This window comes from Nelumbo lutea, chromosome 4 (assembly GCF_056320005.1).
Source record: "Nelumbo lutea isolate HS-2025 chromosome 4, American lotus-T2T, whole genome shotgun sequence".
Lineage (NCBI taxonomy): Eukaryota > Viridiplantae > Streptophyta > Magnoliopsida > Proteales > Nelumbonaceae > Nelumbo > Nelumbo lutea.
In genome coordinates, this window is record NC_142687.1 from 38,522,642 (window position 1) to 38,546,377 (window position 23,736).

General features: G+C 32.7%; 1 protein-coding gene across 2 annotated transcripts; it reads right to left on the minus strand.

Annotated features, from left to right (window-relative positions):
- Positions 1-1,417: 1,417 nt before the first annotated feature.
- On the minus strand, positions 1,418-9,809 carry LOC148855303 (small ribosomal subunit protein uS11z-like). Of its 2 annotated transcripts, none has more exons than XM_088983034.1 (6): positions 9,386-9,809; positions 7,415-7,534; positions 7,263-7,308; positions 2,825-2,910; positions 2,230-2,359; positions 1,418-1,723 (listed from the first exon to the last, which is right to left on the minus strand). In XM_088983034.1, the coding sequence occupies exons 1-6, from the start codon at positions 9,386-9,388 to the stop codon at positions 1,656-1,658; spliced, it is 453 nt and encodes a 150-aa protein (XP_088839160.1). In that variant the 5' UTR covers positions 9,389-9,809; the 3' UTR covers positions 1,418-1,655. The 2 variants fall into 2 exon arrangements, with proteins under 2 accessions (XP_088839160.1, XP_088839161.1); XM_088983035.1 differs by having other exon boundaries at positions 2,230-2,393; positions 9,386-9,783.
- Positions 9,810-23,736: the final 13,927 nt, after the last annotated feature.

Genomic DNA, 23,736 nt, shown 5'->3' on the forward strand with positions numbered 1-23,736 from the left:
GATCTTGTTTTATTTTCGTTTTGGTGATTCTTGATTAGAAGGCTAGTTAGTCGTCATTTAAATGAGTGACAAGTAGATTAATTTATTTTCGTTTGTTGGAAATTCCTTGTTTGACTAGGCTGAAGCCCGTAACACGGTAACAGATCTCCTAATGTGCTATCCACTTAAAATTCGAGGTTGCTCGTGGTACCTACAACTACAATAGACTTGTCCAGTGAAATGAAACGAGTGTCCAGACGCTCCATAAAAATTAAAAAGAAAAAAAAAATAGAAAGACCAAAATGTGTTTCAACTTTCGAACGAATTTTACTAAATATAAATTTTTATACAAGTACACATTTAAATATTATCAAATAATGAGAATATTAATATCAGATCAAATGGGTGAACCCATATTGGGTTCCAATTCGAGCAAAATGGGTATTTAGTCCTATGCTTCCTTTAGAAATTGCAACCATGCGAAGTGCCTATAGGCGGTTTGGAAACGATGCAAATATGTAGTGTAAAGCGGTTAATACAAATTGTAAAGTAGGATTAGTTTTGCACTGATAAATATCATTTTTTTTTAATTGTAATGAATGTAAACACTAATTCCAATAAAGCATATGCATTTTTTTTAACAAAAACCCACTCGAATGCAAATTTACTTCTTTTTTATTAATATATTCTTTTTTATTAATATATTCTTATGCATCTTGCAAACCAAGGGAGTAGCCACAAGCATTAGCGTGAGGAGTAAAACATAGAGTTAATCCATGAAAACCTGCACCATTGAGAACCGGTAATCTCATAATCCAAGTCCTAGACAATGTTTTCGTCGGGCTTGTAAACGTTAACAAAAGAAAATTAATGATTTACACTTGGGATTATAATTGGCAATTTCAGGGACTGGATGAACACATTGTCGACTTAACAGCTGCTAGTTTGTCCCATTATCCATCAAAATGTCAGCGGAGCTGGATTCATCATTATTCATGGTTCTGGACCTTCTGGTTTTAGAACTAAACATTCTTTTATTTATTTTTAATTTTTTTCAACGGCTATATTTTCTTGAACCTCACAAATCAGAGTAAGAAGGCTGAGCATCATCAATTGTGATTGATGCGTACATTTACATACTATTTAGTATTTACTTTTGATGCATGAGACACATCATGCAACTTCCAAGTTGCCTGTTGAGAAAGCCATGGAATAGCATACAAATAGTTTGCAGAATACTGATTGCATTGGTGAACGAAACACAATGAAGCCACCAAGTAAAAAGTAATCTCACAAACACTGCGTATCCATTGACCATCTTTCTAAATGGGATAAAGACGCATCGTTTGATAACGCAGCAACATTTTAACCACCCCATTTTTGTGGTAGCCATGCAAATCCAAGCGTATGTAAAGCAATTTATAACTCCTGCACAACCTTTTGTCATCTCAAGTATAATCTCAGAATATTTTCTCCACTTCTGACAACAAAGTATATTTGAATTGCCGATGGTTTCTCCATAAATTGTCCTATATTCCAAACATTCTATTGAGATATCACAAGTTGGCATTAACAAGGAGAAAATACGATTCCACTTTGCTGATTCCCGACAAATAAAATCTTCCACTAAAAAAACAGAACTGCAGCCAACATTCTTGCCAAATGGATGACTTTATCTACAGTCTCCTCCCTCTTCTCCCACCCTTTCTACGGGTGCTGTCTGTTGGGATTGGTGTGACATCCTCTGAAACATCAATGAAAAGAAGTATTAGCAGAGGTTCTTGAACTCATAAAGACAGGTAGACTACATATTTCGATGTATTGGTAGAGATATGTAAGAGGACTCAGTCACTCTAAGATTCAAAGAGGGGGTGTATAGATTCATTTCTCAAATCCAAGAAAACTGAGTTGCCCTTCTAAATATAAATTGTCCATGTGCATGCATGCATCCATCTAAGATTTCCTATTCATTGCTTACCGAGGAACATAATTCCTACTTAAGATAGAGAAGTTGCAAGATGTAAATTATAGGTATATCATGCAGAACTAAATCGTTCTTGTGCTTGCCACTAATGTCAAAAACTGGCAGCAGAGACATTTTTTCTCTAATATTGATAAAGAAATATTAATGATAAAAAGGGATTATCAAGAATGGACAGACCAAGACAGAATGAATCCCCACCATATTAGCAATAACAGCGATATGGATCAAATTTAGAACTTAGCACCATATTCAAATTGATGCCTTACCAATGCGACCAACTTTCATGCCTGATCGAGCTAGAGCTCTTAGAGCAGATTGGGCACCTGGACCAGGTGTCTTTGTCTTGTTTCCTCCAGTTGCACGAAGCTTGATGTGCAAAGCTGTGATCCCAAGTTCCTATACAGAAATTTAACAGGAAAATCAGAAAATGCTATTTGCATTTTGAACAGCATAAAAAAATCCATCATTTTCTTTTGAATATATAAAAATCATCATCATATCTAGGCCTTATCTCAACTATATGGGGTCAGTTACATGAATCCTGTTTCACCATTCTGTTCTATATAGTGCCACATGCATTATTAAATGCCTAAATAAATTGAAAAAGAATTATATGACAAAATATAGCAAGATGAATCCACTGCCCTTCTGGCCAAAGAAATCATCATTAATAAATAATTACTCGAAATTTCCAATCCACAGAAATGCAGGGAAAAACACAACAATTGTCATGGCCTGGTTTGGCAGGGCAACGACATGGACTAGAAATAGCACTTGGCCTTCTATCAAAGCGCTCTTCATTTTGGTACGATATCAAGTACTCAATACATCAAAGAGGTTAGGAAAATGCAGTAGGCATACTTTGCATCGCTGAGCAACATCCTGAGCTGCAAGCATAGCAGCATATGGTGATGACTCATCCCTGTCTGCTTTTACCTTCATACCACCTGCATGTAGTAAAAAGAAAGTTACATGACATGCATACCAAAGTTTCTGTTTGGTCTAGTCCAGGACTAGTGAAGGAAAGGAAATTTCCAAGTAACTCAAAAATTGTAAACAATCAAGGCACTCCAGTGTATTCAACAAGGGTAAAACCTCCATAGTAATTAATTCAAAAAAAAAAACAAGTGCACTAGATTATAGTGATGGTTTCTCTGTAACCTCTCGAGTCTACACTGTAATAAATGATGTTAGTAGACTGGTATTCCAAAACGTAATCCGCTTTTAAATGTACTCAGTTTAGTGAACTGGACAAACTGAAAGCAGCATCCATATAGTAAATCAGAAATCATGACCAATATTGTAAATTCAACAAACAACCATATACGAATTATTATAGGAAAAAAATACCTACAAAATGTACAAGAAAAATAATGGTTGAAAACCCAAAAGTATGAAAGCACTATGAAGTAAGGTCTATGACATTCTAGAAAAGGATCTGCACTAGTAGCTTCTCCAAAGTTTCCCCAACTTGCAAAGTAAGAAACATCTCTAGTGCTGCATAATTTATATTTGCCATTTCATCAGCAAAGAATAAGTTTGTATTCTTAAGTGATCAAAATGAAAATTCTAACTGAAAAGGAAGCAAAACAAAGAGGGGTTAGTTTTAAAACAATAAATAGATAAATAAAGGAAATAAGGCAGTGCATCAAGTTTTGCACCACCTTTTTAGGATTTTCTTGGAACTAGGAAAGAGGAAAGCATTTGTCTTTTTTAGTTTGAAGTATTCACAAACAATAAATATGCTGTTGGGACCTGCTCTGTTCAGAGCTTCTTCAGTCCCCTTCATCCACTTCATCCCTCCTTGCATCTCTCTGCAGAGTTTTTACTTCTTGGTTCTCAATTTAACTGGTACTTCATAATCTTGAAATTCATTTTTAGTTTATTCTATATTCTTCAAAATAACCCACTATAAAAGTCAAAACCATGGCTTCCAACTTATTTTACTTAAAGGCATCTCTTGTAATGTAAACAATTTTTTTCTTGCAACACTGATTCTTCATTTGTGCTTTATAGAACTGGGTTTTTTTTTTATTTTTTGAGAAAAAGCAAAGTATTGACATTTCACCATATGATGTCCAAAACAAAACCTCTGTACAACTAGAGGCAGTACAATGAGAAAATATAAAAACTCCCCTAGTCCTTATAAAGATACTATCCCTTGACTATTCAAAAAAAGACTGTCATGTGCACAAAATGAGTTATATTTCCTTTAAAAAGTTTATGTATACAACCAAGAGTAAACTTTCCTACTATTTTCTTAATTGTATCAACTGAACCATGCCTGTTGTGAAAAGCTCTCCCATTTCTCTCCTGCCAAATAACCCAAGAAACAGCTTCCAGATTTATAATCCAAGCAATTTCCCTTTTCAAGTAAATCCCTGCAAGCTCCACCCATTTAGAAACTCTGCAACAGTAACTGGACAGCAACTTCTTACACCAAACATAGACAAAGTTCTAATCGATACAAACAAAGAGAAGCTGCAATGCAGAAGTGGGTTGTCTGCTGATTCCAAGCAACCCTCACATAATGCACTGTCTCTACTCAAGTTCACCCCTCTCCTTATCAGATTGCTCAATGGTACTGATTTCAAAGTTATTTTACACTCTTGGCCTGTTAGAACTCAGACTGCATAACATGCTCACAAGAAATAAAAATGATCAAAAGTACCTTTTCATTGCCTTATTAAGTCTGATGAGTTATAGAGATTACCATGTTTTAGAATGGAAGTCAGAAATTGTAAAAAAAAAACTTCAATTGATACTTTCTTTTTTCGATCTTTGCTGAGCTTCAACTTTTAAAGGGCTATGGCTTCCAAAGAACATCTCACCAACCATAAAAGAAACCAAGAACTTTCTGGGTTTTATGGCTTTCAAAATCCCAGCTACAGCCTAACCAAATAGAGCTCAAACTTCTAACATGTAAAGATTTATATGGTATAACATCTCAAAGCAGAGTAGATTTAAAAGCATCCATTCAGTATGCATTGCTGCATCCAGCAAGTATTGCGCCTGACACCAGTATGCTACGCATAAAGAGATATCTAGATATCATAGCTTTCAATTACATGAGTGAAAAAAAAGGGTACAGTTAAGAGCCTTAAGTACACCCATGTAATATATCATCTTTGAGTACTGTGCCTCATGCCCGTTTATTTTGCCTGACACCAGAGACTTCTCTGCACAGGAAATGATCTTTCCAATAATTCAAACTGTATGAAAGGAAGCCACACTCATGTAATTGGCCCCATGTCATTGCCAAGAACCAATTAAAGATGAAATATCATATTGGATAACCTCCCCATGAACATGGATATCTACTATAGCAATGGAAATATCATTTACCAGCTCCATGTCCTCAAGATTCTTTATTTTTGTTTCTTCTTTCATTTTGCTAATTGCTCTTGAATACAAGTTGACAATAATTCTCCTCTAATGTTATAGGGCAAGAAGGCAAGTGCCTAATTGTGTTCCCATAATACAATCTAGAGACCACCACCCAATTTTGGTCCCAGCTACCTGGGGTCTTAAGAGTTAGGAGGGGTGGAATGGATACAGAGCTAACCTTTTTTTCTCTTTTTTTTACAGAGTGTTGCTCTCAGACTTGAATGCATTCTCAGACTTGTGAGCCTGAGAATTTAAAATTACACCAAGCAATTAGTTTTGATAGGCAACATTACACCAAGCAATGGCCCCTGTATGCCCATAACGTAATCTACCTTGGTAGCTACCTGATTCTATGAGAGTATGAGGATCTCTAGGAGCTTAGTCATCAATATGGTGTCTAACTTCATATTAGGGATTACCCCCTCACCCCTTTGACCTTATGGTCAATTTGGTTACCGAGAAAGAGATGGGATGAGAAGCATCTTTAAGGAATATTCTTTTTTCTCAATGTTTGTTTTCAGAGAAACGATGGGATGGGAATGGAAAACAAGGGACATGAGATCCCAAAATGAAGGACGCGAAGTCACACCATTTTGGTGAGACCCCGCTGAGAAAGGCATTATTGAGAAAGTTTTGAGCTTTGTCAAAGAGATACCGGGCTCCCTCTTCATCCTTTGTCTACATGCCTTCCAACGGCTACATCTCCGACGACCTCAAGCAACAGTTAAGTTCTTCCATCTCCGGCGATTTCGAGCGACGGTTGAGTACTTCCATCTTCGGCGATCTCGAGCAACATTTCCAGCAACATCTCAGGTGATCTCGAGCAACATTTCCAGCAACAGCTCTGGCTACATCTCCGACGACAGTTCTGTTTTCTTGAGCAACATTTCCGATGACATCTCTAGAAAACTCAAGCGACATCTCCGGTTATCTCAAGCAACATTTCCAGCAACATCTCTGGCTACATCGCCGACAAGAGTTCTGTTTTCTCTGGCTCCACTATCATCCTTTTGCGAATTTGATTTATTTTTGCACCATTTCCTCTTTTGGGTCATCGGAACATATTTTTCATCACTGTCAAGTAGTGGAGTGGCCATCTCCTCCGTTTTGGTTGGATTCATGTCTTCAAGTATTGTTTTTTAATTTTTTTTTCAGGTCAAAACAGAAAACAAATGGGATCCTCTAATTGATTCAGTCTGAGATAACAAATCCCCTGTTGTGCATCCCTGTACAGATCGGTTTATAGTTCTGTTTCTCTTGTTGCTAATGAAGCAATGGTGTGTTGGTTTGTCTCTTGCAATACTAGATGTATGAACTTCCATGGGGAATATTGATCGATGGATGTTCTATTTTGTTGATTATCTAAAATTTCATGGTTCATTTCCTAGAAAACAAACACAAGAAGATGAATTTTGATCATTATGCTTCTTGGGAAACAAACACCGGATGCAAAATTAAGAAAAAATATATTCCTTTCTCATCCCATCCTTTCTCATTCTATCCTTTCTCATCCCATCCTTTCTCATCCCACCCTTTCTCAGCAACCAAACAGACCATTAAATCTAGTTTTGGGTCTCCAATCCAGTAAGACCTATTTTTAGAGGTAGCCTATAGGAGATTATCATATCTAATGTTGCCAAGGGAAACCAATATGTGTATCTGGCCCATGGACCTCCTCAGGCAACAAAGAGACAAATTCGAACCCTTGCAAGAAAACCTATTTATTGATCATCAGGAAAAAAGTGAGCATTTTATATTTACAGATTATAGAGCAATATTACCCATAAAAAATGCATCATAGAACAATCTTAAATAGATCTGAAGTATATAGTTCTTGCTGTTGCAGCAAATTTAAAAATCATTTCATAAAACAAGGGATGGGGGAAAATTCTTGGGTTCTAGTGTTCCATACCAGTAATGCGTACAATAGTTTCTCTCCCAGACAAATCAGTCACATGCTGCAATTTTAGAATAATAGAAAATGCAACAAGAAAAGACAAATCAGGAATTTTCTGTTGGACATGATGGTAGAAACAAAATAAGAAAATGAATGTATACACTTACAATGAAGGTGTCATTAAATGATGCAAAGATATGTGCAACACCAAAAACATTTTCTCCTTCTCGTACAGTTGGTCCAAGAGTCACATTTTCCTCCTTGGGCTCCCTAACCTTCCTCCTAGACTGTAAAAACCATCCAAAATTTATAGGCATAAGGAACTAGAAATAATAAAAAAACAATCATTTCAATAAAGAAATTAAAATTTGGATAAGATTGATAGTCCATTTGTCAGCATTAAACCACCTAAAGAATAGCTAAAGAATGAAAGTTAACAACAAACAAGTTATATTCAATCAGAAAGAGAGGGAGCATATACATAAAAAAATGCAATGAGAGATGTATCTTTTCCAAAAAACATTCTTTCAGATCAGTTTCTATGATCAATCTTCAAAGCATCAATATAATCATCATAACCAAGGTTCAAAGTATCGATACATATTGACCAATATCGGGAGCTTCCCGATACACCCCTACAGAGGGTATATTGGGGTTTTGACCGGTTAAGGGGGTGGACGGTCACAGGCCCCTCTGAACCGGATTTAAAAAAATTAAAAAAACTACCAATACACCTCTACTGGCATATCGGGCTTATCGCTATTTTGAACCTTGATCATAACCAATCCTACAAAGTTGGGCCAACAAAATGAATTATGGTCTTTCTTCTTTGACCCAACTGTTATACATCACTAACCAAACCTAGGCATCCTTTTGGCTATCCCTTGCAATTTTAGAACCTTTTGGCTTGAATCAAGTAAGTACTTCTCATTGGCACATTTACCAGCCTTTGTTTCATTTGGAACAGACACAAATAGCAAATCTAGAAATTACTTCCTCGGTTCCTCCCTTTGTCGCATTTAACTTGCAGCAATGACTTCTTAGTTTTAAGAACCCACACATAATATAACACAATAAACATCAAAACAAGGTTTCCCAAATAGACCCATAAATAAAAATCTCAATGGCCCAAGAACATGCAGTATTAGATGCTATGCAGAAAATTCAAGTTATCTATCAATGTATCATGTACAAATTTACAGCCAAAGAGCCCCATAACACATTCAAAAGCCCAGGCATCCACCAACTGCACTTATTTCTACCATTCATAAGCATTTAAATTAGATGGCATTATGTTAAAAGGTCCCCAAGGGGATAGTGACTGAATACCCCATTCCACCAGTGATTGAACAACAAAGATGTCAATCTATGACAATGTCAAGTACATTATGTTACTATGTCATTGCTAAAAACAATTACACGGTGTAGGAAAATAAACATAGCAATCAATTCAATCCCCTTACCAAAGGCATCAAGCACCAAGCACTATATGCCACCTAAAACACTCTTTCCCAACCACATCAGCCCTTAAACCAAAGCCAGATCTCTACAGCACCCACAAGTGGTAAGCAGCATAACGTAAGTGGACAACCATTTGTTTCAATATTACATTTATGGCGTGCAAGTCCTAATAAGAAACAAGTGACGTCTCAGAAAACACACGAACAAAAACATTATTACGGAGAATTTACATAACCCACAGAACCACGCGATTTTATAAACTTCAACCTTGAGAAAACATTTCCTTGAACCAATAGTAAAGTATCCACTCTGGCAATTTTATGTTCTACATGGGGATTGAATTCCATTACCATTTACAAGTCAGGATTCCAGTAACACTCACAGAGCGATATGTATTATTGTATCCACAACTAATCAACTACTGGGAACATGTGATTGCAAAAAGCCAAAAACAATTACGTTTCAGGAGAAATTATTTATCGATAATAACTGAGGTTAACGAGCTTCTCTTGAATAATCAGGCCAATGTAGCTGTAAGCAGCACCCAAAAATGCAAGAAAACAATCAACAAATAGATCTAGAGTGATTCTTTCTCTCTGTTGAAGGTAAAGCGCTGAATCCAAACAGAATAAACCCAACATCCAGATGGTATTTAGAAGATTTATAAGTTTACTCACCATGACTGCAGAAGCGTCTGTGTTTTATCTCTCTCCGCTCTCTTCTTCGGCGCGAACAACTAGGCCAACCCGGAAAAGTACAGGCGTTTTAAGAAGAGGGGTTAGGGTTTTGGGAAATAAAAAAACTTTGGTGTGAAGGAAAAAGGCAGAGAAAAGAAGGAAAAAGCAGGGAAACCTATGGAAGTCTTATAAAGATTTTCATATTTTTCCGTTCTTTTCCTTCAAACTAAGCATAGTCTTATTTTGGAGACACGATTTCCTACCCACTCTCTACCCCGCCCTGAATTAGAGCCATACATCTCTATCATCAATTAAGAGATGTGTGGTTACAATCTACGACAGTGGATAGAAAAAGTGAAAACAATTTCCTGAATTAGAGCCGTATATTTGCTAGGCTCGTCTTATTGATGGCAATTTCATTATCTTATTAAAATTCGGGTCAGAAGACTCAAATTCAAAAGTCAAAACAATTTCCTCATCATGGGTGGGGCTCAGGCTAGCCCGACCCATGAATAGTGTATAGGGCCTTTCGAAAGAGTAGTTTACAGCCACTCAAGCAGTGTTTGGACCACTCAATGGGCTCAGCTATTCAGGCTTCTTGACTAATAGAACTAAGTGGACTTGACATTCTTGTGGCACAACCCTTGATATCATTCATAATTGGGACGTAAATGGATTGAATTCGAATCGAATCATGCAATATCCAAATTCAAATCTGATTAAAAATTTCAATATCTGGTGGATATTGAAAATTAATATTTGAATTCGACCAATTAATTATTTTAGGTAATTAACAAATATATAAAATAAATATTTTGTTTATATAAATTATTAAATATATAAGTTATTTATATAATTTAATTATTATATATAAATTGTGTAAAATATTTAAATATTTTTATATATTGTATATAAGAATAAAATAATTGGTTGAATTCGAATATTTATTGAATCGAATATGGTCATATCTGAATTCAAATCCAATTAGCTATTTGGTATGAATAGGATATCCAAATTCAACCGATTAGATATTTGAATTATTCGAATTCGATTCGATTATGTCGGTCTCGAATTCAAAAATGGATTTTTTAATACTGTTGACGCCCCTACTCCAGAATGTCTTCAAACGTGTCAAAAGGATTTCTTGGGCCTACAATGTTATCAATGGAAAACTTAGGGATGGAAACAGGCGGGTTTAGCACGGGGATCATATTCCCCGTCCCTGACCCCGATTTTGAAATAAATCCCTATTCTCGATCCGGATCCCCAAAATTTTTAGTTAACAATATCACATATATAATATCTATTTAATATGAATAGTAATTAATATATATAATCCGGGTCAAGGTAGGGCAGGGACTTCATTCCCCATCCCCAACCCCGACCTTGGTCGGGAATCCCTATTAATCCTTGTCCCCATCCCCGCCCTACCAAAGCAATCCCCATCCCCAACCCCATCAGGTTGGAGAAGTTAGGTACCCGTCGGGGATAAGGAAAATTGCCACATGCAAAAATGGTGTGAGAGATGATGGTCATGCCTTAAGGCCCTAACAATTAGCTTCAATGTGGGCCATCCTAATGGCGTGAAGTTCACCTTCCTAGGCCTAGGGTTGTCAATTGATCAGGGTATCGATCCAACCAAATCCAGTCCAATATGAGCCCAATAAATATTTCAAATTGGAGTGGCCCAATTCAATGTCTTATTGGACCGTCCAACCAATTCAAATTGGTTTTAATTCAGATTGCACCCAACCCAAACTTGGTCCATTGACACACCTACTCTTATCTTTCGCCAATGGACTGGATATTGGTTCAATTTAAACCAATCCAATATAAATCCATTACAGTTGGACCAGGTCCAATCCAATCCAATAAATACTTTTAACTATTAAGTCTCGACAAGTCTAATTCAATACGTCTTATTCGATCATCCAACCCATTCAAATTGGTTTTGGTTCAAATGGGACTTGGCTTGTTCAAATTGGCTTTGATTTGGATGGAATCCAACCCAAACTTGGTCCATCAACACCCCTACCTAGGCCAAACCACAACGAATGGCATTGCCCATAGCCATAAGAGGAGCACTCGGCCTAGAGAATGAGAGGGACCACAAAAGCTATACCTACCTAGAGGTGTAAATCGGGTCGTGATGCACCGGCCCGACACAATGGAACGTGGGTCGTGCCAAGCCTAACACAATGGTCCAAGCCGTGCTGGGCCTAGGATTCCAAGTCTACGGGTCAACACAGCCTAGCATGGCCTGCGGGCCGCAGTCGACCCACCCGAGGACCAATGGCTAGTTTTAGCTTTTTAGGGTTTGTTTACAGAAATACCCCTAATAGCTATAAATGGCTAAATAAGGGGTATTTATGTATTTTAGTTTGGGGGAGAAAGAATGACACAAATGCCCACAATAGCTATACAATAGTTAGTTTGGGGGCATTTTAGGTAAAGTAATAACTAACTTTACAATAACCAAAATACCCCTCTTAACAACTAAAAAATGACTAGTTTTTTAGGGTATTTTGGGCAATTGAATTATTTTCAATCCCTATAAATAACCCTATCCTCCACCATTCTCATCACACCATTTCAACCATTCCAATAAATAGTCATATCCTCCACCATTTTCAATTCCTACAATGATCAAAGTCAAGAACAATAGGAGAAAATGATGAAGTCAATAATTTTTGTATACTAAATAGTTGTATAACATTTTTTTCAAATTATTGTAAATTTTGTTTTAATTTTATTTAACTTATTTGATATTTTTTAATAACATAATTTTTTATTTTCAATTTGTAACTATATTGTATTTTTTTATTTTATTAATTTCTTCCATTTTCCAATTTTCATATTTCATTCATCCAACCATTGTATGCTTTGTATCATTCAAATTTAAATGAAATAAAATTCTTATGTTTCTTCTAGTTTGTTATTCACTTTAATTCTTTATCTCTTTGACTTCTTATTTGGTTAAGTATTTTTTACATTTCTTTGTTAGATTTCTTTATTTTTTCAAATAGTTCACAAAGGAAAATTAAATATTTTAGTTTTATGTAGCAAAGAAATAAAAAATAAAAAAATGTCAAAAAAAAACAATCTGGCCCAGTTCGGCCCATGCCTAAGACCCAGCCCATGGCCTAGTTCAGTATGGCCTTTAGCCTGCCCAGCCCAGACCCGCAGCACGGCACGGGCCTACACAGGCTTGGGTCATGGGCCATGCCGGGCCAATCCCCAAATCACCCTAGAGAGGGGTGGCACTGTTTGTTTTACACCTCCATACTACCTGGTTGCTTCTATTGAGGAAAGGGAGAAAGGTGCACCACAGAGAAATACCAAAAGAGGAGGAGGATCCTAGAATCTCAACCAACTACGGGATGCCAAGGAATTGGGTCTTTAGAATCAATTCTTACCATAAGAAAAAAAAGCCAAAAAAAAAAAAAAAAAAAATCATAACTAGCGCATCATGCCAAAGCACCTTAAGTTTGTTTAGCTGAATAGACCAAACTGTCAATTACTTTAGCATTCACATACATGACTTCACATATGCTGCAACTGTTAATAAAACACAGTCATGACCCCCCGTTGCTTTTAACTCAAAACATAGAAATGTTATGTTGTATCATTCTATTACTTTTGCGTGTTTGTGTATGTATATTTTATTGGGTAGTTGCAAGGAAGTGTTGCAGGAAATATCCACATAAATAAATAAAAAATGCTCCTTTCAAAGGAGGAAATATGGTGGATAACATAGCTGTATCTCCCATGTTTCAGGAAACAAAAAAGAATTTCCATTATAATGCCAGTGAGATGGTTTTAGGCCATGTTTAGTTTAGCTATTATTTTTTCTCATTCTTTTCGATGATAAAATTCTATAATGAACAAAAATAGGTAACGATCCGCAAATGGGAAAATGTTGTCATAAATCAAATTCTTTTTTCCAAAACAAAAGAAAAAAAGTCTTTTTAATGACACATAGATACAATTCTCATTGTTTGAAATCCAAAACACAGTGATTTTCTTTTTTATTCCATTGTTGATTTGTACTCTTTATTTTATTAGGTGGTCTCAAGAACGTGTTGTGAGCTTGTGACCATGGCTACAACCAAGGTTCAAAATTTTGATGCGTATCAGGCTATATCGGTCGATACGTATCGTATCAAGGGCTTCCCGATACACCCCTCCAAGGGGTGTTTTGGGATTTCGACCGGTTCAAAGGTGGATGGCTAAAAAAATTAAAAAAGACTATTGATACTGTCCAATACACTATCGGCATATCAATATTTTCAACCTTGGCTACAACATATATAAACTTCACACACATGGCTACAACATATGGTCCCAATAAAGGTTTTGGAGATTAGGATGAAATAAAGTATTTTGAGCTATTTTGAAGTGTTGATAACCAATCCAACAGCCCATTAGATAGGCAGCATTTTTTTATCCCTCAAATGTTCACTGTTGCCAGGCCTCTTTCAAATAGACTAGAAAATAACAAAGTTAGGGGTGTCAATGCACGGTTTCAGCATAAATTTGCCCCAACCCAACCCTAACATTTTCTTTATATAACACACTTAACCAAGTTATATATGCAAATAATTCAATGTTGTAATGTCAATGGATTGGTTTCAATATGCAGATACCTCAATCCGAACCAACCCAAACTTGATTAAGGTGGTTTCAACCGTAACCCATTAGGGTTGGATTAGTGTGGGTTTACCACTTAAATAGAGTCTTTAGTGGGCTAAAACTTAAAGAGGGATGGAAAATTAGGTCATGTAAATTATTAACACTTTCTGGTTAAATTATCAACTAAGACCCCCAAACTATCAGAATCTGAATAGTAGTGATGTAATTTTTTTGTGTTTTTTTTTTTTTCAACAATACATCAATGAGTTAGCTACCTAGAACTATCAACATCAGATTGAGCCAAGGACCTTAATTAGTCAAGGCAATTAAAAATAAAAAGACTATAATCCTAGAGGCCTCTTTTCACTACAAGAAAATGGGTCTATAGCTACTACAATGTAGTTACAGACACAAAAAACCATAGCTAAAACATAGGATATTACCACCGACATAATTATATCCATAGCTAAATGTTGACCTTTAGCTCACTTAATTATGAACTTATCTTCCGCGCATAAAAACTATTTATAGCTATAGCTACGGATTTTAGTTATCCATGGTTATAGATTATAGATGAATGAAAGGGAAAACACATTTTTCTCTCATGCACAACCTTATTCTCTTTGAATATATTTCCCTCATTCAAACTCCTTTGACTAGAGCCTCTCTCCCCTAGCTCACTCTTCTACTCAAGTTTCCACTTTCCAAAATCAAATATTCTAGTTTTTTGCTCAACTTCCCCTTAAGTGCTCAAAGCTAGAACAACCTTTCAACCTTCCACTCAGATTTAGGTCGTCTTCTTCACTTTCAGCGTTGTACCATCTTCATGCTAGAAGACAAGGTTCTTCAACTTTTCTCCTCCAATTGCTACATCATATCAACATTTCAATCTCTTTCCCTTTTCTTTAGCAGGTTTGAACACCTCTGTTCTAGCTTTTGGTTTTAAATCAGAGAAGACCATGCCTCCATTAGCCATCATTAAATCCTAAATATAATGACAACTCTGTATAAAACCCTTGGCTTTTTTACTCCAATGTTTGATTATCATCCACTTGACCAACGGTGTAGTTACTTGTTCAACCATTTATGCTTTTCTTTCTTGTTCTTATAATTTCTTCTTCTTATTATTTCTCTCATATCTTAACATCAACATCTGGTGTTAGGGTTTTGATCATGACCCTAAAACAAGGGTAAAAGGGTTCCAAAGTTCATTTTGGAGATCCCACTCCAACGGGGTCAAACGAAGTCACAATGAGTGCAGGACTTCTCTCTTCATCTCCTGATCTCTCAAGTTTGCAAATTGTTATCAAATTAACTCTAATGTTTGATTGATCTTTGAGAGATTTCATTTTATCTGTGAGAAATTTAAGATTTCATCTTATCTTTAAGAGATTCCTACTCCAATCTTCAATTTCAAACCAGATCCATTCTTGTTTTTGGAGATTTTATATTGTTCAATGGTTAGGATTTGGGATTGGAATTTTGGCTTCAAGATCTCACTCTAGGAATTTTCTCATTATTCTTGCTGCCATTGTATTGTTACCTATCTCACTGGAGCCCTTTGCTCAGCTTTCTATTTTTATTCAATACTAGGTGATCTTTCACTCCTTTTATTTGCTTGAATGGAATTTGTTGGGTCTAGCTCTTGAGAAATTTGTAATTGGTATTATAATATTACTTTATATATTATTTGGATTTTAAGAATCTAAGATTGGATTTAGCAAGGACTTGTGTAACAAATCATTGACATAGGCAGGCATAGCAAGATCAATTGACCATTTTATGTGAATTCTCTCTCTCTCTCTCTCTCTCTCTCCCCCTCTCTCTCTATATACATATATATAATTTGTTTTTTTCTTTTTGTATATCTCCACCTCTTTTATTGTAGAATTGTAGTTCTATCTAATTTTTTTGTGATACATTTTTTCATGTTATACTTGTTCTTTTAGTTAGATTTAGAATCCTTACATATATGTTGAAAACGATCTTTTTATCTAGTTATTTACTTTCATACTAGATTTGCTAGCTTCACTAATTATATTATCTTTCCAATTACGGACAAGATTGTTCTACACACCTAGAACGATGCTACAGGGGATAACAAAAAGGGTGCTCACTTATTTAAAGTTGGTGGAATTTTGGGATCCATTGGCCTTGGGATTTTTTATGCATTTCTTGTGACCTTTTTCAATGGTCATTGTTAGTGAAGTTAGTACCTTTGACTCCTAGTCAAATAAACCTTTCTGAAATCATTGTTTGTCTTGTAGACTACATTGAGACTTGATGGTCGTTAAGCACCAGGGGCTTTTTCTTCAGGTATTTGTTAATTATTAGGCATTAATATGTGGTATCAACTATATTTTCTAAATTGCGTTAGTTGTTCAGTGGATTACACATGCACCTTCCCTTTGGAAATGTTCATTTAGTTTGTAGTTAGGATCAAGTAGTTAGTGATTCTTTAGGCTATGGGATTATTTATTGGACCATCATTTATTCTCTCTAGAGCTCTTACTTCCATGGCTATAATGATGGTAGGTTTGCCTATTTATTTGGATTTGATGTTTAGTTACTCACAAAATAATTGACTTTTGGTTACTCATAAAAAAAATTGATTTTTAGTTTTTTCTTTCATATGTATATTCTTGTTTCTTTGGGTGGGCATTGTGGTATGTTCTACTTAATGATGACATCGTTGTATAGTTCAACTACTAGTCCTTTTCATTTTGGTGTTACTAAACTTAATATTGATATGGGATTAGGGTTATTTCCACTGAATTAGATAAGATTATGCCAAATTTGATACCAATGAATCATACAAACAGAGCAACTATTGGTATGTTGCTTATTCCTATGTTCCAAAAATTTTCTTTATTTGAAATTATGGCTATTATATGCTTGTTTATATTTGATATGCTTTTCTTTACCCTTTTTTGTTTTTGTTTGTTATAATTTCTTGTATCTATATGTAGGACTTTTCTTACATTTACCACTGGATGAACTAGATAAAGTTAGAAATTGGAATATCCTTCGATCCACCCTTTTAAGAATGAAATGGAATAATGAAATGCACAAGAATATTTGATTATCTAGATATCTTTAAAATTTATCTAAACATGATATTTAATCTAGAACATAGAGCTAAGGCTATTTGATTTGAATTACACAGAGCCAAGGCCATTCTCTCTTGGTGTAGAGCATATTCCTTTGTAAGACTAAGAACTAGACCTTGGGATCTTCCATTTGGCAACAAGGTTGGAGGCCTGAATGAAACCCATGTTTTCCTATTTCCCCTAACCTAGAAACATGTTTCAGCCAAAAAGCTCTTGCAATTTGTCCAAATTAAGCCATTTTATGTGGATTTTTTTTTAATTTAAACATAAATCATTGGATGTGTACTATTAAGCGAGTATGGGGTTGATGTTGATTAGAGGATGAAAGCATGGCCAATCCAAAGGATTGTCCATATGATGGATAGTTTAGATTTGCTAGATCATAGCTTCAGATAGCAGAAACAAATTTGAATCATTTGGAAAAAGAAGTTAAGTGAATCAATTAAGCATCCTACTTCAACATGCATACATAGAAACAAGTTTTAGATAAAAAATAGTGTATAACCATTTCAAATTTGCATTATTGGTAGTGCCCACTTACAAGAGTTCTATAAACTTCAATTTGTGTAAATTCCATGTCCAACACCATGTGCAGCCATGTCCTTGCCATATCTGGATAACATGGGTGGACAATCTAAAGCATGGCTTATCAGTAGCATCTTAATGAAACAAATTATAGCTACGGATAACTTAAAAACCGTAGCTAAAAATACACATATAATTAATAATTCAGGCTTTAACTACAGATATAAACCGTAGCTATATGTTGGTTTTAGCTATGGATTTTGTCCTCCATAGCTATTACCTATAGCCATTGTGACAGTAGCTACCACTTTTTTATCGTAGCTAGTCCATAACTATAGACATATAACTACGGATTTTTGGATTTATAGCTACAATTTTGTCCATATCTATAGGTCTATTTTCTTGTAGTATTTATCACTCTTCTTTGATTAAAAACACCAAATCCAATAATCTTTTACTTGGTTTGAAAATCTAGTTTACGGTCCCAATCAATCCTATAAATCCTAAGCACAACTTTACTCACTAGATAAATGATAAACAACATATGCCCACGCCTTAAATATGCGAGGCTTCCATCATAATGTCATTTTGATAAATTAGATTAAGGCCTCATTCATTTTTCGTTAATTGGATAAGCACACGAACTTGCATTCTTTGTGGGGATAATATATCTATTAAGCACACTTCCCAATGCTTCTAGGTTACTTATAATTGTTTTGTAACTTATTAATTTTAATTTCCAAATGGTTAACTTGGTTACCCAAATTGAAGTCAATTGACAAGTATCGAATTATCAATTATCCTCCAGTATTTTCATGAGATCCAATATAACATATAATAGATGTAAGTAACCTGGTTAAATTTCACACTTATTAACTTTCCCATTAACCAATTGTCATGCCCCGATCCTAAGTTAAGACATGAAAACACTATATGTTCAAAGAATATGAAATTTTATCATGCTCAAAATCAAAATTATAGATTTATAAAATAATTTTAAATACTTAAAAAATAAAGTTACCAAAATCTATCAAATAACCCTTACATCAAATATACCAAGAAAAACATCATATTAATAAATGAGATCAAAATTCCTATTCAAACATATTCTGAAAATATACTACAACCACTTTAACCCGACGACAAAGTCTAAAAACACATATATGCCTTGTGGTGAGGGCCTATAACAAACTAACCTATGGTATTATTGTATTTATCCTTAATAGTAGAGTCCAACGCATAGTTACTTAATTTATAATTTCATAAGGTCAAATATTTTCTCATGCTTAATCTTAGTTTGATAAAATATAATACCTTTTGTAAAATTAATATTTTTAAAATTAACTAGAGAAATAGAATGCCGCTTTGCTGGTATGCTAAGTCCCAAATACCTAATAGATGTATCAAATTAAGGAGTGACATGAAAGGCTATAAATAATAAATAGATATATAAATTAAAAAAATGTTACAACAATTTTAGAATTATTGATATTGTGTGCATGATGCATATGTTTCTAGCATATTGCATAAATCTCACTAAGTTTTAAACAATTTATTACTTTAGGCTTCTCTAATTTTTAATTTTCAAATAATGCTACGTTTGGAAATGATGCAAATAAGTGTAAATGCAAATATGTAAAATGTAAAATGGTCCATATAAATTGTAAAGTTTGATTAGTTTTGCACTGACAAATTTACCTTCTTACCAAACAGATTTTTAGCTATAATGGATGCAAATACGAATTCCAATAAAGTATATGCTTTTTTTATCAAAAGCCCACTTGAATGTAAATTTACTTCTTTTTTATTGAAGTACTTTTACATCTTATTATCAATGTAAATATGCAATGAAAAAAGTGTTTTTCATCATTTGCCAATGCATAAATGTAATATTGTCAAATAAAGGCAAAAGTGAATCAGAGTGCAAATTTACCCTAAATCAGGATTTAAATTCAATTTGCATTGTTTTCAAATGCAGCCTAATATGCTCTTAGGACCAGTTTTCAATACTTATAATTCATTTTCTTATGACAAAGTTTATAAATTTATCATTTAACTATAAACTCGTCATGATCAACTATAAAATAGAATCAAATTTGACACGAAAATATTGTAAAATTATTGTTTTCTAACCACTCATATTTAATTGTTGACATACATTACTTCCAAAATATCCAAATATTTCTTACCCAACTTCTTAAACTCATAATTTTTAATTTAAGGTATAATTTACCATTATGAAGATCTCATAACATAGTATCAATTAAGATTAAACCATTTATATCATTGTACAACGGCTTTTGTAGTGATTTAAAATCAGATAATCATCATTCTTTCAAACTTTTCAAGTTTAGTATGTTTAAGATCATAACTTTAAATTATTATAATTTTTCACATAGAAGGGTAATGAGGAGTTTTACATCATATTTTGAAAAGATTATTAAGGACTATAGTTTAAAAATAAAATATAATAAAAAATATCGTCAAATGGTCAATTTTTTATTACCTAAATCTGGTTGATATTCATTCTATTATAATCTAAAATTCAACGTAATTCCTATTATACAAATTCAAATTTACAAGATTGGATTTGTTGAGATTTTAGTGGTATGAGATTTTAATCAAAATTGTTTTTCTTACTAAAAAATGGCAGAGAAATGAACATTTAACAAAAAATCCAAATTCTTAGTTTAGAGCAAATTCTAAAATATAAAAGAAAGCAAAATTTACTATTAAAAAAAATAACTTGCCTAGTGTAAAGTTGGAGGGATAAAAGTGGTCTTCACTTTGGAAATGTAAATAAGAATGGGATGTAAAATGACAAATAAGTGAGTTTTGGATAAAGTATGAGTTTTTAAAATTTCAAAAGTGAGTTAAGAACTATAAAAATATTTTGATTTCTAATGTCTTTCAAAATATAGAAATGCCCCTTTTTGTTGCCAGGAACATCTTATTTATGGATGGAAATGTCCATTTATAAGCAAAAAGATTAACTAGTTTTATACGTGTTTATGGATGATTACAAAAATCTCGCTCATCTATTATTAATCCGAGTCTCGAGGCTATTGAGATGGTGCCATGTGTTAGGCCATGATTTATGGAGTATATTTGTTATGTTCCTTATTCATGAAACACTTACCATGCATCACACGTAAAGGGTATGTTTGGTTAATTGTTATTACTATCGCAGTTATCTTTTTCTGTGTTTTTGTTGTTTGTGAACATGATATGTAAGACATTTTTAATAAATCTTTATTTTATCTTAGTAATATTGGCTCATTTATATGAATTTATCATTTATTTTAGTTTTATTTAGTCCATGAATTCGCTTTATATTACTTTAGTCATTGATCTATGATGATATTAGGATATGTCCTTTTACACTTATATTGATTCTAATAAATATCTCAATCTAAATCAGCCTCATGGGTGGATGGTGTAGATTTATGTAGATATCAATATGGGCAATTGTCTCAATGAGATTTGATAAAATTATACATATATGAAGAAAATTTATTTTTCACAAATGCCTCCACTCAATTAAATTAGTAGCGAGTCAAAATAGAGATTTTAAAAAGATTAAGAGATACAAGAGAAAAAGAATAATTATGTTAAAATATAAATTTTAGATAATTACACAAAATTATGGCACAAATTGAGAGATTTTAAGAAAATTTGAATGAGGAAAAAGTTTACAACTTTTCAACTTTGTTGTTAGTGCTAATTTGCCAAAAAGAAAGTTAAAAGAGGAAACTTGATTAAAGATAAAGAATATCAAATAATTTAATTTGTTTCTTTTTCATGTTCTCTTTTATCTTTAAATTTTGTCAATCTTTTTTCTCTTACTATGTTGTATGTTTCAAATAAATATTATTTGAATATAAAATCTTAATAGTTTATTGTATTTTTTTTGTAAACTAATGCCCTTTTAATTATATTTTTTTAAATAATTTTATATACTTTTAAAAGTGTGAAAGTATGAGAACTATAATATTATGCTTTATTTGGTATATTTTTTACTTTTAAAAACATTAAGTAAAAGTACAAAAAGCACGAAAAACATGAAGTCAATTTTTGATACTTCATGCTTTTGGCCCTCTAACATATTTTTAATTTTTTAAAACGTGTATTCATATGTATTCAATAATATGTATTTTCTTCATGGCGATTATATATATTAACTTACATTTAAGTGTAACGTGGTATCCACATATATTGATTCAACTTTTAAATGTCACGTGACATTTATATGTGACACATGATAGTATATATGGGTGTCATATGACATCAAAACATAATTAATGACAAATATATGCCATGTGGCATATATTATCATTGATTCATATTAAATACCATATAACATACATACAAATATATAGTCATGTGATAATCACATATGTGTCATGCACACATATAATATATTTTCTTGTATGTAAAATTAACAATTATTTTTATTTTGAAAAATATGTTTTTGAAAAATTTTTTATCCAAAGGGTTTTAAACTAAAAATATGAAAATAATTTTTCATTTATATTGTACTTTGATAATTTTAAAAGTATAAAGTATTATCAAATAAAGATTAATAACTTGTAATTGTACATTTTAAGAATATCAAAAAATAAGATTATAACTTTTACACATTAAATTCATTGGCAGTATACAATGAGAATAATAATTGTAATTTTTTTTCCATTTAGACTATAACAAAAATTCTCACTTTTTGCATAATTAACAATGAAAATATGATTGTTCGTTAAAAAATAATGAGATATTAATATAATTAAGATATACTTTACACATTAAGTCCATTGGGCATTGACTTCGTCTTTTTGAACTTGATTCTCCCTTCAATGTACCATATCCACGCCCAATAGTTGACATTTCTTTATTTAATGTTAATTTAGAGTGAATATGAAAAATATATTTTGGTAGAATGTTTTAATAGTCATACAAAATATTTACAAAAAAAAAGGCATACAAAAAAGTGTTGTTTAAAAAATATTTGTCTTAATTGCTAATTAATTTGTGTAGTCTTTATTTTTAAGATAAATTTGTTATAAAAGAGAAAACATAATTAATTTATTTGCAAATAAAAATGATAAAATTTTATATTTTTAAAGAATGCTTTTTCAATTTCAATTTCAATTTTAGGCCCTGTTCATTTATGGTAGTGCAACTTATTTGGATAAGTGCACTTATAGAAGTAAATGTTTCTTTTATAACATTACTTGGATAAATGTATTTATCCATATTCTTTTGATTTTTAGATTCAAATGTAAATGATAAAATGACATTTTTTTACTCACAAAAAGTAATTATTAAAATGGATAAAATGGTTTTATTATGTTTTATAAATATTTTTCTTAGGTAAAAAAATTATCAGTCTATAAGATAGGTAATTTTACCGATAAATAAATAAGAGTAGCTTTATCATGACTTATTACTTAATGCAAAAAGAACATTGTAAAATTAGTCAATGGATAAACCATGCATATTACTTACAAATGAACGAAGCATTAATAATCTATTTTCTTTTTATTTCAGTTAGATCTAAAAAGGCATATATGGATTGACTATTCTATATTAGGTTTTTACATTACTCATTTTTATTCTTTTAATTCATAATTTTTGTATTCTATTTTTCATAAGTAATGATGGTAAAGTAATTTTCAAGATATGAAAGAAATCTAATGTTATGAATATTGTTTTTGTTTACGACTATTAAATATTTTCTTTAAAACATAGATTATGAATTTTACTAAATAATCATGCATTTTCCATTGATTTAAATAAAAATAAAATAAAAGTGACAAACCATTTTTGGATATACTAATTAATACTCATGTTTATAGATTCTTGTATTTTTAAATATTTTTAATATATTTTTTTTCTTTGAATTGATAAAATATTTTAAATTATTTCCACTTTTATGATTTTTTTAATAAATATGTTTTTTTATAATTTATGTTGTATATTAATTACTTATTAATTGCATGGGATTAAATATTTTAGATTAATTTACTGTTATATCCTCATATAAATTATATACAAATATTATTTTAATCTACAATTGAAATTGTAGTT